Source organism: Spermophilus citellus (genome assembly GCF_964194105.1).
Source record: "Spermophilus citellus genome assembly, chromosome: 13".
NCBI classification, from domain to species: Eukaryota; Metazoa; Chordata; class Mammalia; order Rodentia; family Sciuridae; genus Spermophilus; species Spermophilus citellus.
Window position 1 is genome coordinate 95,126,974 of NC_138193.1, and position 21,454 is coordinate 95,148,427.

The 21,454-nt window shown below is 41.6% G+C and overlaps 1 protein-coding gene across 1 annotated transcript in view; it reads right to left on the reverse strand.

The window, feature by feature from the left end:
- Positions 1 to 38: 38 nt before the first annotated feature.
- Positions 39 to 21,454, reverse strand: part of SPATA31H1 (SPATA31 subfamily H member 1) — a gene marked incomplete at both ends in the record, with an annotated part of 41,240 nt that continues 19,824 nt past the window's right edge. Inside the window, 4 exons of the mRNA XM_081265163.1 lie at positions 39 to 17,358; positions 17,813 to 17,908; positions 18,102 to 18,156; positions 19,443 to 19,521. Coding sequence (XP_081121289.1) covers positions 39 to 17,358; positions 17,813 to 17,908; positions 18,102 to 18,156; positions 19,443 to 19,521 — 17,550 coding nt within the window. The remainder of the gene's footprint in view (positions 17,359 to 17,812; positions 17,909 to 18,101; positions 18,157 to 19,442; positions 19,522 to 21,454) is intronic.

A 21,454-nucleotide genomic window follows, 5' to 3' on the forward strand; every position in this document is an offset into this window, starting at 1 on the left:
AAGACGATTTATAACAGGGGCAGAGCTCTCCTCATCTACTAGCTTCGGGCCTCCAAACTCGTCTTGCTTTTGAAGTTCTCCTTTTGGTCTGCGGGAGGCATGGCTGAGTAACTCTTGGAATCTTTAGACAAACTATGTCTGGGCCTCTCCTTAGGGGAGCTGTGCTTGAGCCTCTCCTTGGGGAGATTCTGATGGATTCCCTCAGTGTGGCTGCTGTGTCTCCTCTCAGAGTGGCTGCGGTGTCTCCTCCCAGAGTGACCGCGGTGTCTCCTCCCAGAGTGGCCACGGTGTCTTCTCTGAGAATGACCGGGGTGTCTCCTCTTGGAATGACGACGTTGACTTCTCTCAGAGGGACGGTGACAGGTCCTGTCAGCGGTACTGTGATCACTTCTCTCAGGGTGGCGATGCTTGCTCCTCTCGGAGGGCCTGTGTTGCCTCATCTCAAAGGGACTGTGATGGGTTCTCCCAGAAGGACTGTGCCCTCTTATCTCAGGGGGACTGCCAAAGGATATCTTAGAGAAATTACCACAGCTCCTCTCTGAGGGACTGCGACGACGGCTCCTCTCTGAGGGACTTTTCCTCTCTGAGGGACTGTGACGGCTCCTCCCTGAGGGACTTCCAGGGCTCCTCCCTGAGGGACATCGAAGGCTCCTCCCTGAGGGACTGCGACGTCTTCTCTCTGAGGGACTGCGAGGACTGCGACCGCTCCTCTCTGTGGCACTGCGACGGCCCCTCTCTGAGGGACTGCGAGGGCTCCTCTCTGAGGGACTGAGAGGGCTCCTTTCTGAGGTACTTCGACGGCTCCTCTCTGTGGGACTGCGAAGCCTCCTCTCTGAGGGACTGCGACACCTCTTCTCTGAGAGACTGTGACGTTTTCTCTCTGAGGAACTGCGATGGCTCCTGGGTGAGGTACTTTGACGACTCCTCTCTGAGGTACTGGGATGGCTCCTCTCTGAGGTACTAGGATGACTCCTCTCTGAGGTACTGGGATGACTCCTCTCTGAGGTACTTCGACGGCTCCTCTCTGAGGTACTAGGATGACTCCTCTCTGAGGTACTGGGATGGCTCCTCTCTGAGGTACTGCGACGGCTCCTCTCAGAGGGAGTGCGATGACTCCTCTCTGAGGTACTTCGACGTCTCTCTAAGGAACTGTGATGTTTCCTCCCTGAGGGTCTGCGATGGCTCCTCTCTGAGGGTCTATGCTGCTTTCTCTCTGAAGGACTGCAAATGCTCCTCTCTGAGGGACTGGGACGGCTCCTCTCTGAGGGACTGGGACATACCACCTCTGAGGGACTGGGACATACCACCTCTGAGGGACTGACATGGTTCTTCTCTGAGGGACTGTGAGGTGGCCTCTCTGAGGAGCTTTGATGACTCCCGCCTAAGAGACTGTGACGTCTCCTCTCTGGGGCATCGTGATGGCTCCTCTTCAAGGGACTGCGATGTGTCCCCTCTGAGAGTCCCTGATGGCTCCTCTCAGAGACACTGGAAAGGGTTCTGTCGGAAGGGCTGCGCTGGCTCTTCTCAGGAGCGTTCTGCGGGGTTCTGTCCCCCTGGTGGCAGCTGGCCTCCTTGTGAGGGCCTTTCCCGTTATGGTAACTGTGCGCGTTTCTCTTCACCTGAAGTCTGGTTTCGGATTTGAGCAAATTCTTGGACTTCTGACTGGAAATTTCATCTTTATGGAGGGTTTTCTTGGCACTGCTGCTGCTGTCATTTTGAACTACACCCAAAGTCTGCCTGACAGTAGCAGTTTGTAAAGTGACCTCTCTTTGGGACACTGTGGGCTTGGGCAGTTGGAGAGGTCTGGATTGGCAAGGGCTCTCTGTTTGTGGCTGTGGGGCTGATTTGCTTTGGTTTGTGTCCTCCAACAATATGTCCTCCTTCTTAGTGCTTGGACTAGGTGGCCTTTGCTTGACAACTGGTGTCCCATCTCCTTTTTTGTCTTTTGGTAAACAGTAGTCTCTGGCTTTTTGTTTTGAATCATAGCTTTTGCTTGACCACAAATCATCTGGCCTGGTCCTGTCCTCAGGCTTCTGTCCAAAAGAAGCTATCATTCTGCATGCTGCTTGGAATGCCTGCTTGAGGCCCTGAAAGAGCAGTCGCAGGAACTTGGGCTGGGGGGATTTCTTAATTGGTCTTTTTAAGGAAGCAGAACTTGTACGAGCTACTACAGTCCTCTTTCTTTTTAAAGGGGCTGGGAATTCCTTAGAGGGACTCTGTATTGTGGCTCCACTGTTTGTGTTTGGTGTTCCTTTGTTGATTCTCTTCACTGGAAATTTTGAATCCCAGGATTTTTTGGTTCTCACTCGAGCCCATGTTTCATCCTGATAGCAGCTTACAGAGTCACTCTCTGATAGGGAGTGCACATGAGACAATTCATAATGCCCCAACTCTCCAATTTCTGTCTTTCCTACTAGACCAGGGCTACCCCATTGCCTTTGTTTGCTATAGACTTGTACAGGAGCAGGGGACTGGAAAGCTCTAGACTGGAAATCTCTCGTGGGAGTAGGATTCTTAGAAACTGGAGTATAAATTTTAGCTTTCCTTTTTGATGGTGCTATAGGACTATTTGGTGTCATGGGTCTGCTTCTTCCATGAGACTTTGAAACTTGGGATCTTTTTCCAGTCCGCAACCTAAAGCCAAGATGCAACCGAATCTCACCATGGCCTTCAGGAGTACTTACAAGGTGGATCTGTGGATAGATAAGAAGATAAGGCCCAAAAGTGGTATGTATTTTATGACAGCAATTAAATCCTAAACATCGGCCACACTGTAGACAGATAGGGTATTTTAGGACAAGACCTGAAGCTAGAGGTGGAGGCACATTGGGGGGTATTTGACTCCTTAAGAGTTTTGCTGCTATTTTTAGCTGCAGTTCTTGTAGCAATTGAAACTGTTCTGAAAAGTCAGTCTTGACTGGAGAAAGATAACTTGGCTTGAAGGAGTGTTGGGACTTAAAAATTCTTCTCTGTGAATCACTCTGTGTGTTTTCACTCTCTTCCTGGGAAATAGGATCCTCCCTATTATAATATATCTTGATAGAAGACTCTGACTTTGCTAGGGCAGGAAGCTGGCCCTCGACATATGAGATAGGCATATGCTGAGTGACTTCCTGGGATATATTACTGAGCTTTGAGTCTGTTTTCTTTGTGCCCAATCTGGTCCCAGAGTATTGCCGTATTATGGAAGCCGTGGAGCCACGTGTCCACATCCTTAGAGTCCCTCTTTGATCAGGACCGTGGCATAAAGTATGTCTCTGAATGTAACTTTTGACCACTGAATGCTGTGAAATAGTACATGGACCATTCTCTAGCAGGCTCTGGGAAAATTCCATCAGTTCAGCTGGAACCCCAAATAAATTCTGAATAGACTTATAGATATCTGTAGTGGCTCTTTCTGCTAAACATCTTCGAGAACAAAGCTTCTTTTCCATAGTCGTCCCCAAGACATTCCCTAGCATTAGCATAGCAGAGAGATATTTTCTAGGTAGTCGCTGCCTATTGACATGATTCTCCCAGACATTCTGTTGTCTGCCCAAGAAAGGCCGAGCAGAACCTCTTTGAGACCCTGATCTTCCCTGGAAAGTCCCAGATGGTGATCTCCGGCTTCGTGATGGATGTTGGGAATGGTTCTGGAGTGAGTCCTCTGACTTCTCCATCTGCTTCTTCTTAGTTATCTCCTTAGATGTGATATCCACTCCCACAGTCTCAGGATGTGGGGTTTCCACAATGTCCACTGTATTATCCGAGGGTTCATTTTGAAGGTCCCAGAGAAGAGATGATGACTGCATCATAACAGAGTCCAAATAGGACTCTTCAGGCTGCAAAATATATGTCCCAAGGTTCTTCATATCCAAAGCTCTTGATACTTCTGAGATCCCAGAACCCCAAAGGCTTCCTAATTCAGATGTTTTGACAGAACTTGAAATGAGTGGGGTTGAAGAGCTGTTTAGGGACTCTAAGAAAAAATCACTTACTTGTGACTCTTCTTCTGACATTGATTCCTTAGAGTCCCAATTTTGACACATCTGTCCTTGATTCAAATCCTCAGATTTCATAACTTTAGGAGATTCTGTTTTTATCTCTGAGGATTTTGCAGGCGTCAACTTTTGCTCATGAGTCAATATTGTTGGTTCCTCAAATGGAGATGTTTGTTTTGAGGCTAATTCTGCAGACATCACTCGAATACTTGGTCTGGGAGTTAATTTTACAGGTTGTGCCAGTTCTTGAAGATAAGGCATTGGGACTAAATCCAAATAATCCATTACATAAATCTCTGATCCCCTGGCTACTCCTATTGTGCCTACAACCTGAGGAACTGGTCCTGGTGCTAATTCCTCAGATTTTACAATTTGATACAATGGCCCTGGGGTTAACACAATCTTTTCCAAAATTTGATGTGTTGGCTCTGTGATTAATTCTTTATATTTCATATTCTGTAACCATGGGCTTGAGGTCAACTCTGAAGATCTTACGTCTTGATGTTTTGGAGTCAACTCAATATTTTCTGCCATTTGAGGTTTTGGCCCTGGTGTTGCCACAGACTCCACAAGTTGAAGTGGTGGCCTAGGGGTCACTTTCACAGATTCTACAACTTTGGGGGGAGCTGCTGGCATCACCCCTACTGATTGAGCAACTTGAATCTGTGATGTGACATGATCCAGTGGTTTTGGACTAATCTTCTTACCTTTTATAATTTGACTCGGTGGTCCTGCTGGAGCTATCCCTGAATTTTTCCTTCTTTGATTCTGTGACTTTGTTAGCCCACTTGATACCTTATCTTGCTGCCATGTCTCAGAGTTGAGCTCTATAGATTCTGCATGTCCCACAACTTGACTTTTTTGCTTTGGAGCCAACTTTAAAGATTCCTCCATTTTCAGTGATGGCTTAGAGATCAGAGTTACAGATTCTGGGACTTTATCTCCTAACCCTAATGTTATTCCTAAAGATCCCACATGATGTTGTGACTTTGGGGTCAATTCCATAGGTTCCTCAGAAGTGAGCTCCACAGATTCAGGACCTTGAATGTGTCCTAGCCATGGTGTCATCCCTGAAGCAGAATCTGTGACATGATATGATGGCTTTGGCAATGATATTTCAGTTTTTTCCCTTTGCATTCTTTTCTCAGAGATCATCCCCACAGGTTCTAAGGTTTGAGGATAGTGCTTTGGAGAGTTCTCAGCATATCCAGTAGTTTGACTTATTGTCTTTGGGGTTGTTCCAAGAAATTCTTTCCCTTGCAACCTTGCTTCACAGATCAACCCTATATCTTCTGTAGCATGATGCTTGAATTCTTGGATCATCCCTTCAGGTTCTATAACTTGCTGTAATGGTTTTATATATAACTCCCCCAAATCCTTAACTTGAGGCCATGATTGAGAGAGCATCCCCAGAGTTTCTGGGATTTGGTAGCTTTTCTCTGAGGTTAATTTTAAGGATCTTGAGCCTTGATCCCTTAGCACCGAAGCCAGATCAACAGATTCTGGTACTTGAAGATCTAGCTGTAGAGGCATTTCTGAAAATTCTGTGGCTTTATCTGTTGGCTTTGAGGTCAATCCCACAGATTTCTCCACAGTTTCTGTGTCTTTTTGTGCCAACTCTTGTGTCATTTCTGGAGATTCTGGGGCTTTGTAAATTGATATTGAATTAAAATTCACAGTTGTAGGGACTTGCTGCTTTGGCTTTGGGATCATCTCTGAATATTCTACAATCTGTTTCCCTGGGCCGGAGATAACTTCAGAGGATTCTGTGGTTTGATCACTTCTTGGAGTTTGGTTACCAGATTTCTGTTTTTGAGGCAGTGACTTAGGTGCTAACTCCACAGATTTAACAGTTTGCTGCAGAGACACTGGAGACAATTTCAGATGTTTTATACTTTGCAACTTTGGCTCTGGAGTAAACTCCAAAGTTTTTACATCTGGTTGCTGTGATTCAGGAAACAAATTTGAAAATTTGACACTAGCCAATGCTGGTCCTGTTAGAAACTCACTATTTGGTTTTGGTGTCAACATCACTGATTTTACACCTAAAGTCAACTCCTGGCAGTCCATATCTTCATATTGCTGGGACCTTGGCCTCAGATTCACAGGTTTTACATTTTGAAAACCTGAGTTCGGTGTGAAGATCACAGGTTTAACACATTGAGAACTGAGGCATGATGTCAACCCTAAAGAATTTACACTTTGAAGTTGTGGCCCTGGTTTCCACTCCAGAGATGTCATAGCCTGACAATATGGCTTTGGTGCAAACATACTGTGATGCTTGAGGTGTAAAGGCAACTCCTCAAAATTCATACCTTGAGGATGTGACTCTGTGTTTAATTCCACAGATTTCGCTCTTTGAAAACATGGTTCTACCGCATATACTCCATATTCCAAGTCCTGCAGCCCAGGGCCTGAAATCAATTTTACAGAATTCTCGCCAAAAGGCAATGGCTGGTTACTCATCTCTGTAGACTGTACATCTGTATGCATGTGTAAAGATTGCACACCATTTAACTGAGGACCCAAAGTGAACAGAGATTGTACAACTTGCTGCCCTGACTCAAGTTGGTTCTCCAAAAATTGAAACTTTGTTTCTGCAGTTAACTCAGATGATTTCATACTTTGCAAGTAGGGCCCAGAGTTGAACAAAACAGATTTTGTACCTTGAGATTCTGACCCAAGATTCAGTTCAGAGGGCTTCATGGTTTGCACCTGTGGCCCTGGACTAAACTTAAAATTTATGCGTTCAAATTCTGAATTCAAGTTGGAAGAATTCGTACCTTGAAGTTGAAGATCAGAGTTGAACTCCATTGGTATCACATTTTGGAACTTTGTCCCTGAAGTCAATTCACATTTTATGTCTTGTACATGTTGTACAGAGTTGAATACAACAGATTCTATGCCTTGTTGCTCTGGCCCTAGGTGAAATTCAGATTTCATACTTGGAATTTTTATTCCTGAAGACAATTCAAAAGTTGTAATATCTTGCAATACTGGCCCATGTTTGTATTCCATGGACTTTATAAATTCTAATTTTGGCTCTGAATTCAATTTAGAAGAATTTACACAGTGTACATGTGGTCCAGGGCTGCATTCCATAGGTGCTAAACCTAGAAATTTTAACCCTGGAGTCAGTTCAGATTTCAACCTTGACCCTGGAGTCAGTTCAGATTTCAAATCCTGTGAATGTAGTCCAGAGTTAACTATCATAGTTTTTTCCCTCTCTAAATTCAACTCACAAGGCTTTATACCTTGAAATTTTGCAATTGGAGTTAACTCAGAAGACTTCACACCTTGAAAATGTGGTCCAGGGTGGCACCCAATAGAATTTACAAACTGAGGTTTGGACCCTGGAACAGATGAAGAGTTCACACCTTGAAAATGTGGCCCAGGGTGGCACCCAGTAGAATTTTCACACTGGGGTTTGGGCTCTGGAAGAGATGCAGAATTCACACCTTGAAAATGTGGCCCAGGGTGGCACCCAGTAGAATTTTCACACTGAAGTTTGGGCTCTGGAAGAGATGCAGAATTCACACCTTGAAAATGTGGCCCAGGGTGGCACCCAGTAGAATTTTCACACTGAAGTTTGGGCTCTGGAAGAGATGCAGAATTCACACCTTGAAAATGTGGCCCAGGGTGGCACCCAGTAGAATTTTCACACTGAAGTTTGGGTCCTGGAATGGATGCAGAATTCACACCTTGAAAATGTGGCCCAGGGTGGCACCCAATAGAATTTACACACTGAGGTTTGGGCCCTGGAACAGAAGAAGAGTTCACACCTTGAAAATGTGGCCCAGGGTGGCACCCAATAGAATTTTCACACTGGGGTTTAGGCTCTGGAAGGGATGCAGAATTCACACCTTGAAAATGTGGCCCAGGGTGGCACCCAGTAGAATTTTCACACTGGGGTTTGGGCTTTGGAAGGGACACAGAATTCACACCTTGAAAATGTGGTTCAAAGCAGAACATCTGAGATTTTACTCCTTGAAGCTCTGACCCAGGTATAAATTCAAAAGATTTTGAACTTTCTAACTGTGGCCCAGTGTCAAATGCCATAAAATTTTTATATTGAGTCTGTGACCCTTGATTCAGTTCAGAAGATTCCTCACCTTTCAATTTAAGCTTATTCTTGAATTTCTGAGATTGCTCATCTGGGGTAGAAGGTTTTATCCCTTGCAAATGTGGCTCATGATTGAAAACCATAAAATTTACACTTTGAAACTGTGGCCATTGACTCAATTTATGAGATTTCTCATCTTTTGGCTGATTTCCTGTACTGAATTCAGAAGATACCACACTATGAATCTTTGATTCCAAGGGCAGTTCAGAGTGTTTTACAACCTGTAATTCTGAGCCATGGTTGACCTCTATTGGAAGGTTTACGGAAGATTTCACACCTTGGAGCTTCGCTGCTGGGTTAAATTCCATAGATTTCATACATGGTGTCAACCTGGATAATTCCTTATTTTGGAACTGTGGGGATGAGTTGAACCCCAAAGATTTCCTATCTTGTACCTTACTTAGACACAATTCAAGAGATTTCACATCTTGCCACAGTGGCTGAGGAATTAATCCCACAGATTTCTCTTTTTGAAGCTTTGACCCTGAGATCACTTCAGAAGATTTCACACCCTGTAAGTATGGTCCAGAACTAAACCCTCTACATTTAATATCTTGAAGTTTTGTCCCCAGTATCAGCTTAGAAAATTTCACATCTTGCAACTGGGGGCCTGAATTGAATTTCACAGATTCCTCACCTTGAAGCTTTGCTTCTGGTATTAACTCAGATGTCACACCTTGTAACTTTGAACCATGGTCAAACTCTACAGACTTCACATCTTGAAATTTCATCCCTTCAATCAACTCAGAAGATTTTTCACCTTGTATTTGTGATCCAGAGTTGAAGTCCACTGATTGAACAACTTGAAATTGTGTCCCTGGTATCATCTCAGAAGATTTTATACTTTTAAGGAATTTTCTAGAACTGAACTCCACAGATTTTATACCTCCAAGTTTTATACCCATGATCAGCTCAGAAGATTTCATATCTTGTAACTGAGGGTCTGAGTCTAGCACTACAGATTTCATACCTAGAAGCTTCCTCCCCAGGGTCAAATCAGATTTCTCACCTTGCAACTTTGGAGTGGATTTGAATTCTACAGATTTCACATCTTGAAGCTTTCTCCCTGTGATCATTTCAGAAGATTTCATGCCTCGTAAGTGTAGTCTGGAACCGAAATTCATAGATTTTACATCTTGAAGCTTTATTCCTGTGATCAATTTAGAAGATTTCACATCTTGCAACTGTGGGCCCAAGTTCAACTCCACCCATTTTACTTCTTGAGGCTTTGTCCTCAGTATTGGCTCATTAGATTTTACACCTTGCAAATGTGGCCTAGGTTTGGAGTCTATAGCTTTGACACCTTGAATCTTGGTTCTCTCTGTCAGATCAGAATATGGTATACCTTTCAACTGTGAACTAGGGCTTAACTCAGTACCTTTCATATATTGGGACTTTGTTTCAGGTGTCAACTTAGAACATTTTACACTCTGCCTCTGGGGCCCAGAGTTGAACTCCTCAGATTTCATACCTTGAGGCTTTGTCTGAAGAGCCAATTCTGATGATTTCATACTTTTCAAGTGTATTACAGAGTTCAACTCTACAAGTTTATCATTTTGTAATTGTGGCCCTTGACTTTTTATCTCTGATCTCACCCCTGAAAGTTGTGGCTCTTGTGTATACACTAGAGACTTCACACCTTGAGGTTCTGTTCCTGGGGATGACTCCAAGGGTTTCACTTCCTGCAGCTGTCCTGAGGTCAACTCTGAAGATTTTAAATTTTGCAAATGAAGGCCAGATTTGAACACCATTGATTTTATATCACAGAGTTTTGACCTTGAGGTTGGGTCACGTGATTCTGTACTTTTCAACTGCAGCTCAGATTTCAAATCAATATATTTGAAGTTTTGAGGCTGATACTCCTGGAGTGATTCCAAAGGTTGTACACTTCTGAGCTTTGACCTTTGAGTCAAATCAGATGTTTTCACATCTCTTAACTGTATTGAAGATTTTGACTCTAGAGCTGTGACACTCTGAGATTGTGACTCAAGATTTACCACAGATTTCATATTTTGGAATTCAGATATTGGAATCCACTGAACAGACTTCTTACTTCCAAGCTGTGTCCCTTGGTCTAACTCCACAGCTTTCACACCTTGAAGCTGTGGCTCTGAGGTTGAAATTTTTTTCCCTTTTTGCAGCTCTAGTCCTGGGGACAACTCAGGAGTTTTCAAACACTGACCATGAAGCCCAAGGTTAAAGTCCATAGATTTTGCACCTTGAAGTTTTGGCCTTAGAGTCAGTTCACATACTTTTGTACTTTTCAAGTCTATGGAAGTTTTCAATCCTGCAGATTTAACACGTTGAGATAGTGGCCCAAGATTTAATCTTACAGCTTTCAGGCCTTGGAACTCAGGTCCTGGTATCCACTGCACAGATTTCCTACTTCTAAGCTGTGGCCTTTGGTGTATTTCCACAGTTTTCACACCTTGAAGCTGTGGCTCTGAGGTTGATGCAAAAATTTTCCTTTTTTGTATCTCTGGTCCTGGAGTCAGTGTAGAGGTTTTTATACACTGCAACTGTGGCTCATGATTAAGCTCCATAGATTTTGCTCCTTGAAATTTTGGCCCTATAGACAATTCAGATGGCATCACTTCTGAAGTTTTTAATTCTTCAGGTTTGACACTTTGATATTGTGACCCAAAGTTTAATTCTATAGATTTCACACCTTGGTACTCTGGTTCTGGTATCCAGTTAATATATTTTATACTTTCAGACTGCAGCTCTTTGTCTAACTCCACAATTTTCGCATCTTGAAGCAGTGGCTCTAAAGTTGACTCCATGGGTTTCACTTGGTACAACTGTGGTCCTGGGGTCAACTTGGAAGATTTTATACTTTGCAGCTGAGGTTCACATTTGAACTCTCTCTCTTTTACATCTTGAATAATTGATTCTGGAGCCAATTCAAATGATTTTGTATCTTTCAGTGGTAGCTCAGAGTTGAGGTCTAGAGATTTTATACCTTTAGATTTGGGCCCTTTTAAATTCAAAGATATTATACTTTCTGACTCAGATCCCCTTTTTGGTTGCTCTAAATCCACACATGTCCTCTCCAGTGAATTTACAAATATCTGGTCATCCTGCTCAGGCCCAAGAGTTAAATCCACAGGTGCCATCCCTTGAAACTGTTGCCTTGTGGCTAAGTCCACAGATTTTACTTCTTGAACTCCTTCTCTTCTGGTTACATTCACCTGCCTTTTTACTGTTGGAGTCAACTTCACAGATTTTTCATATTGCAGCTGTGAATCTGGAGTCTCTACAAATTTTAAATTTTGTATCTTAAAACATGGGGTGATTTCCACAAATTTGGAATCTTGCATTTGTGGCTCTAAAGCCAATTCCTTAGGCTTAATACCTTGCAGTTCTGGTTGTTGAGAAATCTCCATAGATTCAACACCTTGAAGCAATGGCTCAGGTACAAAAGCCACAGAATTCTCATCTTGCATCTTTGAGCCATGTTTTGATTCCATAGCTTTTATATCTTGATTCTGTATACCTGGGACCAACTCCACAGATTTCAAATCTTGAATTTTTGAACCTGGAGTCAACTCCATGGATTTCATATCTTCAACCTTGCAATAAGGGGCAAATTCCACAGAGTTGAAATCTTTTGTCTGTGGTCCCAAGGTTATCTTTATGGGTTTCACACCTTCCTTTTGAGAACTTGGAGTTATCTCCATAGATTTTATACCTTCCTGACATGGTTCTGGCATTAAGACCACAGATTTTATATTTTCCAACTGTGGTCCTGAAGGTAGTGATGCAGATCCTAAAACCTGAATCTTTGAAGCTAGGGTGAGCTCCTTAGGTTTCACACTTTCTGCCTGTGGCCCTGGAGTTAACACCATAGATTTGACTTTTCCCAGCTCTGGCTTTGGTGTTAACTGCACAGATTTTGTATTTCCCAAATGTGGCCCTGGGACTAGTTCCACAGATATCTTATCTTCTAGCTGTGTTTCTGGGATTGGTTTCTCAGATTTTAAGTCTTGAAGCTTTGAGACTGGAGTCTGTTCCACAGGTTTTACATTTTCCAACTGTGGTACTTGGACTAATTCAGATTTTATACCTTGTGACTGTAGTCTTCTGGCCAACTCATAATGATTTACACTTGATAACAGCATCCTAGGAATCAACTCCATAAATTCTACATATGCTATCTGTGGCTCTGGGACTAATTTATAAGAAATTTCACCTTCAAAGTGTGGCACTTGGTTCATTGTTACGTATTTTACATCTTGAAACAGTGGTTCTGGTACTAACAACTCTGATTTAGACCCTTGCCTCTCTGGCTGTGAGGTGAACTCCAAAAATTGCCCACCTTGAGGCTGTGGCCCTGAGATTAACTGTGAAGATTTCACTCTTTGAGGTTGAGTTCCTGATGTTGTATCCAAAAATTTAACATCTTGTAGGCATGGCCCTATGTTAATCCCAGCCTGTTTAATGTCTGGAAGCCCTGAAGACACATTTGCTAATTTGTAATCAGGCAGCCCTAACTCTGGAGTCATTTCAATCCCTGACCCTGGGGTTTGCTTCCCAAATTTGACACCTTGAAGCTTTGGCCCTGAGGTCAATCCAGAAAATTTGGTATCTTGCTGCCATAGCTCTAGATTTTCTTCCTCAGGTTTTTCACTTTGTAGTTTTGAGGTCAATATCATAGATTTCATTCTGTAAAACTGTGATCCTTCAGTAGACATAACAGATTTCATATCCTCAACCTGTGGCTGTTGGCTTAACTGCAAAGATGATTCTGGTACAAACCCTAGAAAATTTATATCTTGAAGCTCATCCCTTGGTATAAACTGTATACATTTGAAACTTTGATGCTTTGGCTCAGGGATCAAATCAGAAAATTTGACATCTTGCAAGCTTGGTCCTGGGCTTAGTTCCACAGATTTCACACCTTGAGGCTGTGGTTCTGGAATCAGTGGTACTGATTTGACACTTTGATGCTTTGTCCCTGTGATAAAATCAGACAATTTGATTTCTTGTACTGGGGAACCTGGGGTCATTTCATCAGATTTCACACTATAATGTGGGGCCCCTGAGAGTAAATCCATAGGTTCTTCTTGAAGAAGTGTATCTGGAGATAAGTTGGAAAATCTAACACTTTGCAACTGTGGACCTGGAGTCATTCCAGAAGATTTGACACTTGGCTGCCATGGGCCTAGATTTAAATATGCAGATTTCACACTGTGTTTTTGTGCCCCCTTAGTCAATTCCTCCAATAATGTACCTTGTATCCCTGGCTCTGGTTTTGGCTTCTCAGATTCTGCCACTCTGGTAGTTGACTGTTGGACTGAATGCATGCATTTTGCACCTTTCCACTGGGACTCTGGATCAGTTTGCCTAGACTTTACTCCCTGGAGTTGTGGCCCTGAGATCAAGTCTCTAAGATATGGTTTTGATCCTGTAATTAAAGTTTTAGATCCAACCACTAGTGGGGGTGACTCAGAATTTAGTTTAACAGATTTCAAATTTTGTGGTAATGACCCTGATTTTTCATAGCATATTTCTGATCCTAGAGTCAACCCCAGAGAATACAGTTCTGGGACAGCCCTCTGGGTCTTATCAGCTTGAGAGAATACCAACCCCATGGTTTCTGCGTCTTCAGATTCTGCCTTTAAGGGTATCTCTGACAATTTGGTAACTTCTGAATGTGATTGTGTATTTAGAGGAACAAATTTCCTACCTTGGGACTGTGGCTCTGGGGTCAACACCTTTGATTTTACATTTTGCACCTCTGATCCTGGTATCAAGTCCAGAGATTGTTTTATTGTGTGTTGTGGTTCTGGAGTCTCCTCCATCACTTTTACAAGTTGGAACACAGTCTTACAAGTGTCTTTGAATGATGTTGGACTCATCTTCATAGATTCTGTTAATAGCACTGGGGTAATTTCTAAAAATGGTTGTGTCAACCCAACAGATTCTCCTACCTGGTGACAAATGTCAGAGGTAAGTTTTACCTTTGTGCCTTGATGTTCTGACTCTGGGATCATTCCTAAATTTTCTGAGACTTGATGCCATGGAGTCAATCTTTCAGGCTCTAGGGCTTGATAATTTGGTTTGAGGTTCAACTCTACAGATTTCACTGCTTGAAGTTGTATACCTGGGATTACTTCCCCAAATTTCACACTTTGCACTTGTGACTCAGGAATTACTCTTCTATATTCTACCATTTGGGGAGTTTTTACATCTTTAGACAATGCTACTGGGGCTGTCTTCTCAGAGCTGATATTTTGTACTGATGGTTTTGGGGTCAGCTCCATGGATTTTATATCTTCCAGTGGTGTCTTTAGGGTCAATTCCACAGTTTTTGTATCTTTAAACTCTGGTGGTAGGTCCAAATGAGCATAATCTCTATCTTGAAACTGTGAATGGGGGCTCAAATCTATCAATCTCCTACTTATCAACTGTGGTGCTAGGGTTAACTCAGCAGATTTTACACTTTGCAGTTGTGGTCCTAGAGCGAGTTGGATAGATTCCATATCTTGAGGCAGAGACTCTGGGGCTGACTGCATAGATTCCTCACCTTGTTGCAGCTGTGGTATGGAGGTTAACTCTTCAGATTTTATACTCTGCCATTGACACTCTGGGATCAAGCCTGTAGATTTTATAGTTGGTGTCAGCTGTCCATATTTTGCCACTTGTGGAACTAAACCTGTGGTTGTATCTACAGATTTCATACTTTGCAATCTTGGTCCTAGGACCAGGTTCTCAGATTTTAAATCTTGCAATTCTGGGGATAATTTCATAGACTCCACAATCTTAACTTGTGACATTGGCTTCACCTCCATATATTTCACACCTTCAAGCAATGATGTAGTAGTCATTACAGCAGATTCTGTGACTTGATGCAGTGGCTTTTGGTTCATTCCTACAAATTCTGTACCTTGACCAATTTTTCCTGGGATTGTCCCCAAAGATTCCATTATTTGATGGTGTGACTCTGTCAGCTGTGTAGATTTGCTCCTTTTTAGCCATGTGTCAGTGGTCAACCCCATAGTTTCTGTTACTTTATGGTTTTGCCTTGGGCTCATCTCTGAATATTCCAGGACTTGACAGCATGGGCTCAACCTTGAAGGATCCATAACCTGATGAGATGTTCTTGAAGTTAACGACACAGATTCTGTGCCTTGATGCTGTGGTTGTGAAGTCATGTTCACTGAGTTGTGCACTTGCCTCTGTAACCCAGAAGTCAATTCCAAAGATTCCTTGACTTGAGATATTGGCTGTCGGGTCAAACTCTGAGATTCTATAACTTGTGACTGTGGTACTGTGATCATTCCAAAGGGCAACCCCAATGCTACGGGAGTTACCTTTACAGAATGTACAGATTGATATGATGGTGTTAGAATCATTCTTGCTGATTTTGTGATGTTAGGTGGTAGCTTTGGAGGTAAAATCACAGATTCTACAACTTTTAGTGGGGCAAGAGTTGTAGGAGGGCTAAGGGAAGAAGTTAAACCAACTGGTTGAGTTGACCTTGGGGTCAAATTTGTAATTTGAGACTGTGAATCTGGGGTCAAACCCCCATATTCTGTAACATGTGGCTGTGCTAATGGAATTATCCCCATGGCATTCATGGTTTGTAGTAACACCACTGGAGTTACTTTCTTATAATCCATGACTTGATGTAATCGTGTTGAGACAGTTTCCAATGGTTTTGTGTACTGATATACTGGCTCTGGAGTAATCTTCACTTGTTCCATGGCTTGACTTTGTGACCCCGGGGTCATGCTCACTGACTCCATGACTTTATGCTGTGGCCCTGGACTCATTTCTACAGTTTGCATCACTGTCTGTTGTGGCCTTGGACTCATCTCTTCTGTTTTTATGGTTTTCTGGTCCAACAATGTGTCCATCTTCTCTAACTTCATGACTCGATGTTGTGGCTTTGGGATCATTCTCATGGATTCTATGATATGTGGATGCGATTTGCTAGTCATCCCCATGGAATCCATGACTTGAAGTAATGCTACAGGAGTTATCTTCACATTGTCTGGGACCCGATTCCGTCTTGAGTTCATCCTCTCTGATTCCACATCTTGTTGCTGAGGACTTGGGGTTATCTCCATTGACTTGATTAATTGATTTGGTGATTTGGGGGTTATACTCATTATTTCCTTGGGCTGGATTGGTTTTACAACTTGATTTGGCAGCTGTGGAAACAAACTCATAGATTCTATCACATCTGAATGTGATTCTTGGATCATTCCCATTGAATTCATGACCTGAAGCAATGCCAATGGAGTTACCTTTAGGTTATCTGTGACTTGATATGGTAACCTTGGGGTCAGCTCCACATCAGTCACTTGTGTCTTATGCTGCTGTATCCTTTTTTCTGGAAGACCTATGACTCTCTGTTCTATACTAAGCTCTAGCACATGCTTTGGGTCCTTCTTCAATAAAGTGGCTTCTTCTTGAATTATGTTAACTCCTAAACTTCTGGGAGGTGGAGAGCCCATTGACCTAACTAAATGCTTAGATCCAAGAATTTGGGGATCATCCCCAGGTTGTAGCTGCTTATTTGAGATAAATGACTGTGAAATTTTTGTTTCTGTCCTATTTAATCCAGATTCCACACCAATGTTCACATGGAGCTGAAATGATGGAAGGTCTGGGGATTTATTATTGGTATTTTGCTTAGTGCTTTGATGAATAGGCATAGATAATTGAGTTTGGGTATTCTCTGGTCCAGGGACTCCTGCTTGTATTAAATAATTCAGCATTGCCCATGATTCCTTCACAGGTGAGGGCACTATTTGTTCCCGCAAAGTACAGACCTTCCAAGACATATGCCCTTCTAGCTCTCCTCTAGCCAAAGGAGAAAGCTGGAGTGGAGCCCAACCTGGGAGTTGTGGTCTCTCATCTGAAACCGAATTTGGCCCCTCATCTGCTACCAAATGACTCTTGCTCCTTTTCTTATCTTTTGTTTTCTGTTGTTGTTTGCAGTGACCTTGGGATTCAAAAATAGAGTTAATAAAAGAATTTTGAGGCTGCATAGATGAAAGAGCTGCCAAATTCTGAAAAAGTTCTGATTTCTCAGGCTCTGATAGCCAAAAAGGGGGCAGGGATGTGTCCTGGTTCCTGAATACAGATGATTGCTTTTGAGGAGAAACAGGTAAACTTTTGCTCTGGAATTGCCAAGTTCTTCCTTCAGAAAAGATAGGAAGGTAAGACAGGCTGGAGCTGGTGCTTGATGATCCAGAGGAGATAACATTGTCAGTAGAAAGTTCTGCCTTCATACAGTCACAACTGGGTAGAACAGCCTCCTGAGCCACAAGAATAGAGGAAGAGGAAGAGGAGGAAGAAGTCACATCCTGGGGTTCAGGCAAACCCAGTTCCATAAGACTTGATCTAAGAAATAAAGAGACAAGTTTCCAATTATTTGCTTTGGAATCAGAAAAGGAAAAAGAGGAAAAGGAAAAATATGTTTGGCTTCAGGGGAGATTTGGGGGGGAAAAGTTGTTTTCCCCAACATCAATTACATGTGCAAAGAGTTCTTCCACCAGGACAAAGAGAAACAACATTCCCATTCTACACAGATATGATCCTTAAACTAGTTTGAACCCAGAATTTTGCTCACTGCCAGAACTAAAACTCTCCTTCCCTTTTGCCTCCCACCTTTACTCTCCTCCTTCCTCCCTCTTAAATCCTTTTAAATGCTTTACCATCTTCAATCCCCCAACCAGAAACTATGTTCCCTGACCTTGCATTTTCCAGGTGTTGGAAGATATGTTGAAGACTTTTGCCCATTGACCAGAGTATATATTCCTGGGTCCAGCTCACAGGGAGTTCTGAAATACTGGATGTAACAGAATATATCAGTATGATTGAAGTGATATTAAAATACCAGTAAGCAAAACAATAAGAAACAACTTAGAAAGGAGACAACAATTACAATGAAGGAAGTTAGCATTTCAGGTATTTATTCCTAAATTTTATGATTAAGATAATTTATCAGTGGTACAGGCTGAAGACAGGCTTCACTCACTCACCATGTTGGATTAGCTTCAGTGCAATTCATCCTGATGTTTTCTTCCAACTGTGGAACTGGGAATAGGAGTGAAGAATCTATTAGCAAAGTGACTATTTATATCATTTAGCACAACCTCCTCATTTTGCAAATACACAAACAAAGGTGAAGTCATGCCCAAGGTTATAAAGTTAATGAGTGGTAGAGATCAGATCTCAAGTAAAAAAAAAAAAAAAAAGATGTTGCCTTCATTATGTAGTAGATGTCAGCCATTGGGAAGAGGAGGAATAGCCATGGGAATAGGACATTGGAGTGGTAAAACAGAGGTCCTAATGATTTGTCTTTTCCTTCAAAGGAGTCTACCCAGCATCTATAGTAGGGAAATAAAGGTTTAACAGGTCCACTTCATGTTTGAATACAGTCCTTGCTGCTCTGCACCTGTGATTTATTTATTTATTTTTGTTACCAGGGATTGAATTTAGGGGTGTTCCAGGTTCCTAGGTTCCTAGCCACATCCTTAGCTCTTTTTTTTTTTTTTCTTTTTTTGAGACAAGGTTTTTGCTAAATTGCTTAGGGCCTTGCTAAATGGCTTTGAATTTGTAACCCTCTAGCTTCAGCCTCCAAAATTTCTGGGATTACAGGTGTGTGCTACCATGTCCACCAGTGGATTATTTTTTAAAAACATGTTTCTTTCTTTTCTCTGTCTGTCATTCCTAAACTCCCATCCATAATCTAAGGGGAAACAGTATTAGCTTTCTTTCCAATCCTAGACAGAGTTATCTGCCCTTGAGCACATACCCACTACAGGAACAAAGTAATTCAGATTTGGGATAGTGCCAGAAGATCTAAGAAATGACTGTCTCCCAAATTCACAAGTGAATTACAACCCAGGACAGGAAACGCATGAAATATAACCTTTGTACCACCTCTTTAAAAACTCTTTGTTATCACTGATGTGGAGACTCACAGCCTCTGGGATAGGAGTCTCTGTGTTTCTCCTTGGTAGCAAACACTTCTTTTTCCTTTTTCTCAAAACTGTGTTCTCATTATTGGATTGGCATCCAGGACAAGAACCAAACTTTTAGTAAAAAAATATATTGAAATTTCCCTCACCAAACTCTTAGTAGTGAGTCTTTGTCCATTCTCTTATGTGACCAAGTTTCTTTCCCATACTGGGCTTTGCATAAAAGTAGATGAAGAAAGGAAGCAAGAGGAAAGCCATCATGGAAGGAATTATGGAGTTGTTTATGTCTCATTGGAAGTGGAGATGCTAGAAAGAATAGGCACACTCCCTTCGTTTATATTCTCTTTTTCAACCTCCCTCTGTTATTTAAAGCAGATCCACAGTTGATATATCATTAGCCTTGAACTGAAGAGTAAAGGATAGGACTTTTCTGACCTGTGGGTTTCTGGATCTTTTTCGATTTATGCTGGTTTGAAGTCTAGAGAAGCACAAAAGGAAAAAAAATAAAATTGGGTTATGTTCTAGGTTGGAGATTTATTGACAGCACATCTCACATATAGCAGATATTAATATATCTTATATATCAGATATTCATACAGCTGGCATCTATAACCATATCATTAATTACCACCTTGTTTATTTAATTATGACTTTTGAGTACTTGCTAAGCCGGGTGCTGAACTACAAAGATAAATATAATTTCTATACTTTTTGAACTTATGTTAGTAAGGAAAATAGACATCTAAGCAGATAAGTTAAAATACCATGTGTAAGTGCTATAACAGAAATATAAAAATTAGGGAATGCAGAGAAGAGTGATTAGCTTCTTGTGAGAAAGGAAAAATTACTTAATAAATTGCCATTTTGTAGTAGAGTTTGAAGAATCAGCAGAAGATTTTTAGGTAAAAAAAGATCACTGCGGACAAATGGGAAAATCACTGAAAAGATCAACATATCACAGTTGTCAGGTGCACTTTTGCTAAGTTGTGGGAGATAAGGCTGAAAAGGTAGGTAGAAGCAAGATTGTGCCTAATAGTAGAATTTTAATTTTGTTCTACAGGTCATAGTTTCCCAAGAGTGGTGGGTAAATTCTAGGTTTTTTGCAAAGGTGATACAGGTCTTTTCAAAGACAGTAATAACATTTGTTACCATTTTAAATAAAGCACTTTATTTCTTCTCTTTAAACCTAGGCATCAGTCTCCTGAAAGTATCAAAAGAGCCTACACAACATTTAGTGGGGACTTCACGAACACTCAGAACTCAATAACACAATTTACCACTCAGCCAAATACCTTCTGGCTGCAATGGTAATTTTGAACCTTTAGACAGTTTTTGATTGATTTTCTGTTTAGTCATATATTATTTAGTATATTATTTAAGAACTTATGTCCACAATGGACCATTGATTAAAAATAAGAGGCAAAAGGAAAACCAATTTTGAAATGCTGTTGAACCACGACGCAAAGAAAAGACCACCAACTCCAATTTTAGATCAAATTAAAGCAAGCTTATATTGTGTACACAAAGAAGGCTGGCCAGCGACTGTCTCCCAAAACCAGGCTAGAGATCAAACCAGCTCTCAGGGAAGGAGAGGTTTATATAGCACAAAAAGTTACAAAGGGGGGTGTCTTGGGAACTTGTAACTAACAGGGTTCTGGCAAACAATACAAGGGCAGATAGCAGATTAATGATCTACATGGCATGATATTTCAAGGTAGGGGTAAATTCAGATCCCAACATGAGAATTTGTGAGGCACTGCTGAGGTTTCAGAGAGGGTTATTATCTGGTCAAGGAGACCCAGTCATGGGTGAGTTCAGAGCATGGGCAGGAATTTCAAACAAGTTTAAACATCAGGTTGTCAGGCCAAATAGAAATCTTAGTATTTTATAGTAAAAAATAAATGAACTTTTTATAACTTTGTAACAAGATGATTCCCAAGCTTAAGATGTAATTTGGTTGGGTTCATCAATGCAGATTAATATACTTAAAAATTATGAATATATGTATGAAATACATATACTAGAGTATATACATACACACATATATATGATATATACATTTTACATATATGCCTATATATGTGAAATGTATATACCAATGTGTATGTATATATAAACATCTATTTTTTTTTTAGAGAGAGAGAATTTTTTTTAATATTTATTTTTTAGTTTTTGGTGGACACAACATCTTTATTTTATTTTTATGTGGTGCTGAGGATCGAATCCAGCGCCTTGCACATGCCAGGCAAACGCACTACTGCTTGAGCCACATCCCCAGCCCAACATCTATATTTTCAAAAATGTAAAAAATATATATGTATATTATACACTTCTGTGTGTTATTGGGAATGGGACCCAGGGCCGTGCATGTGCTAGGCAAGACCCTACTACTGAACAATATCCACCACCCT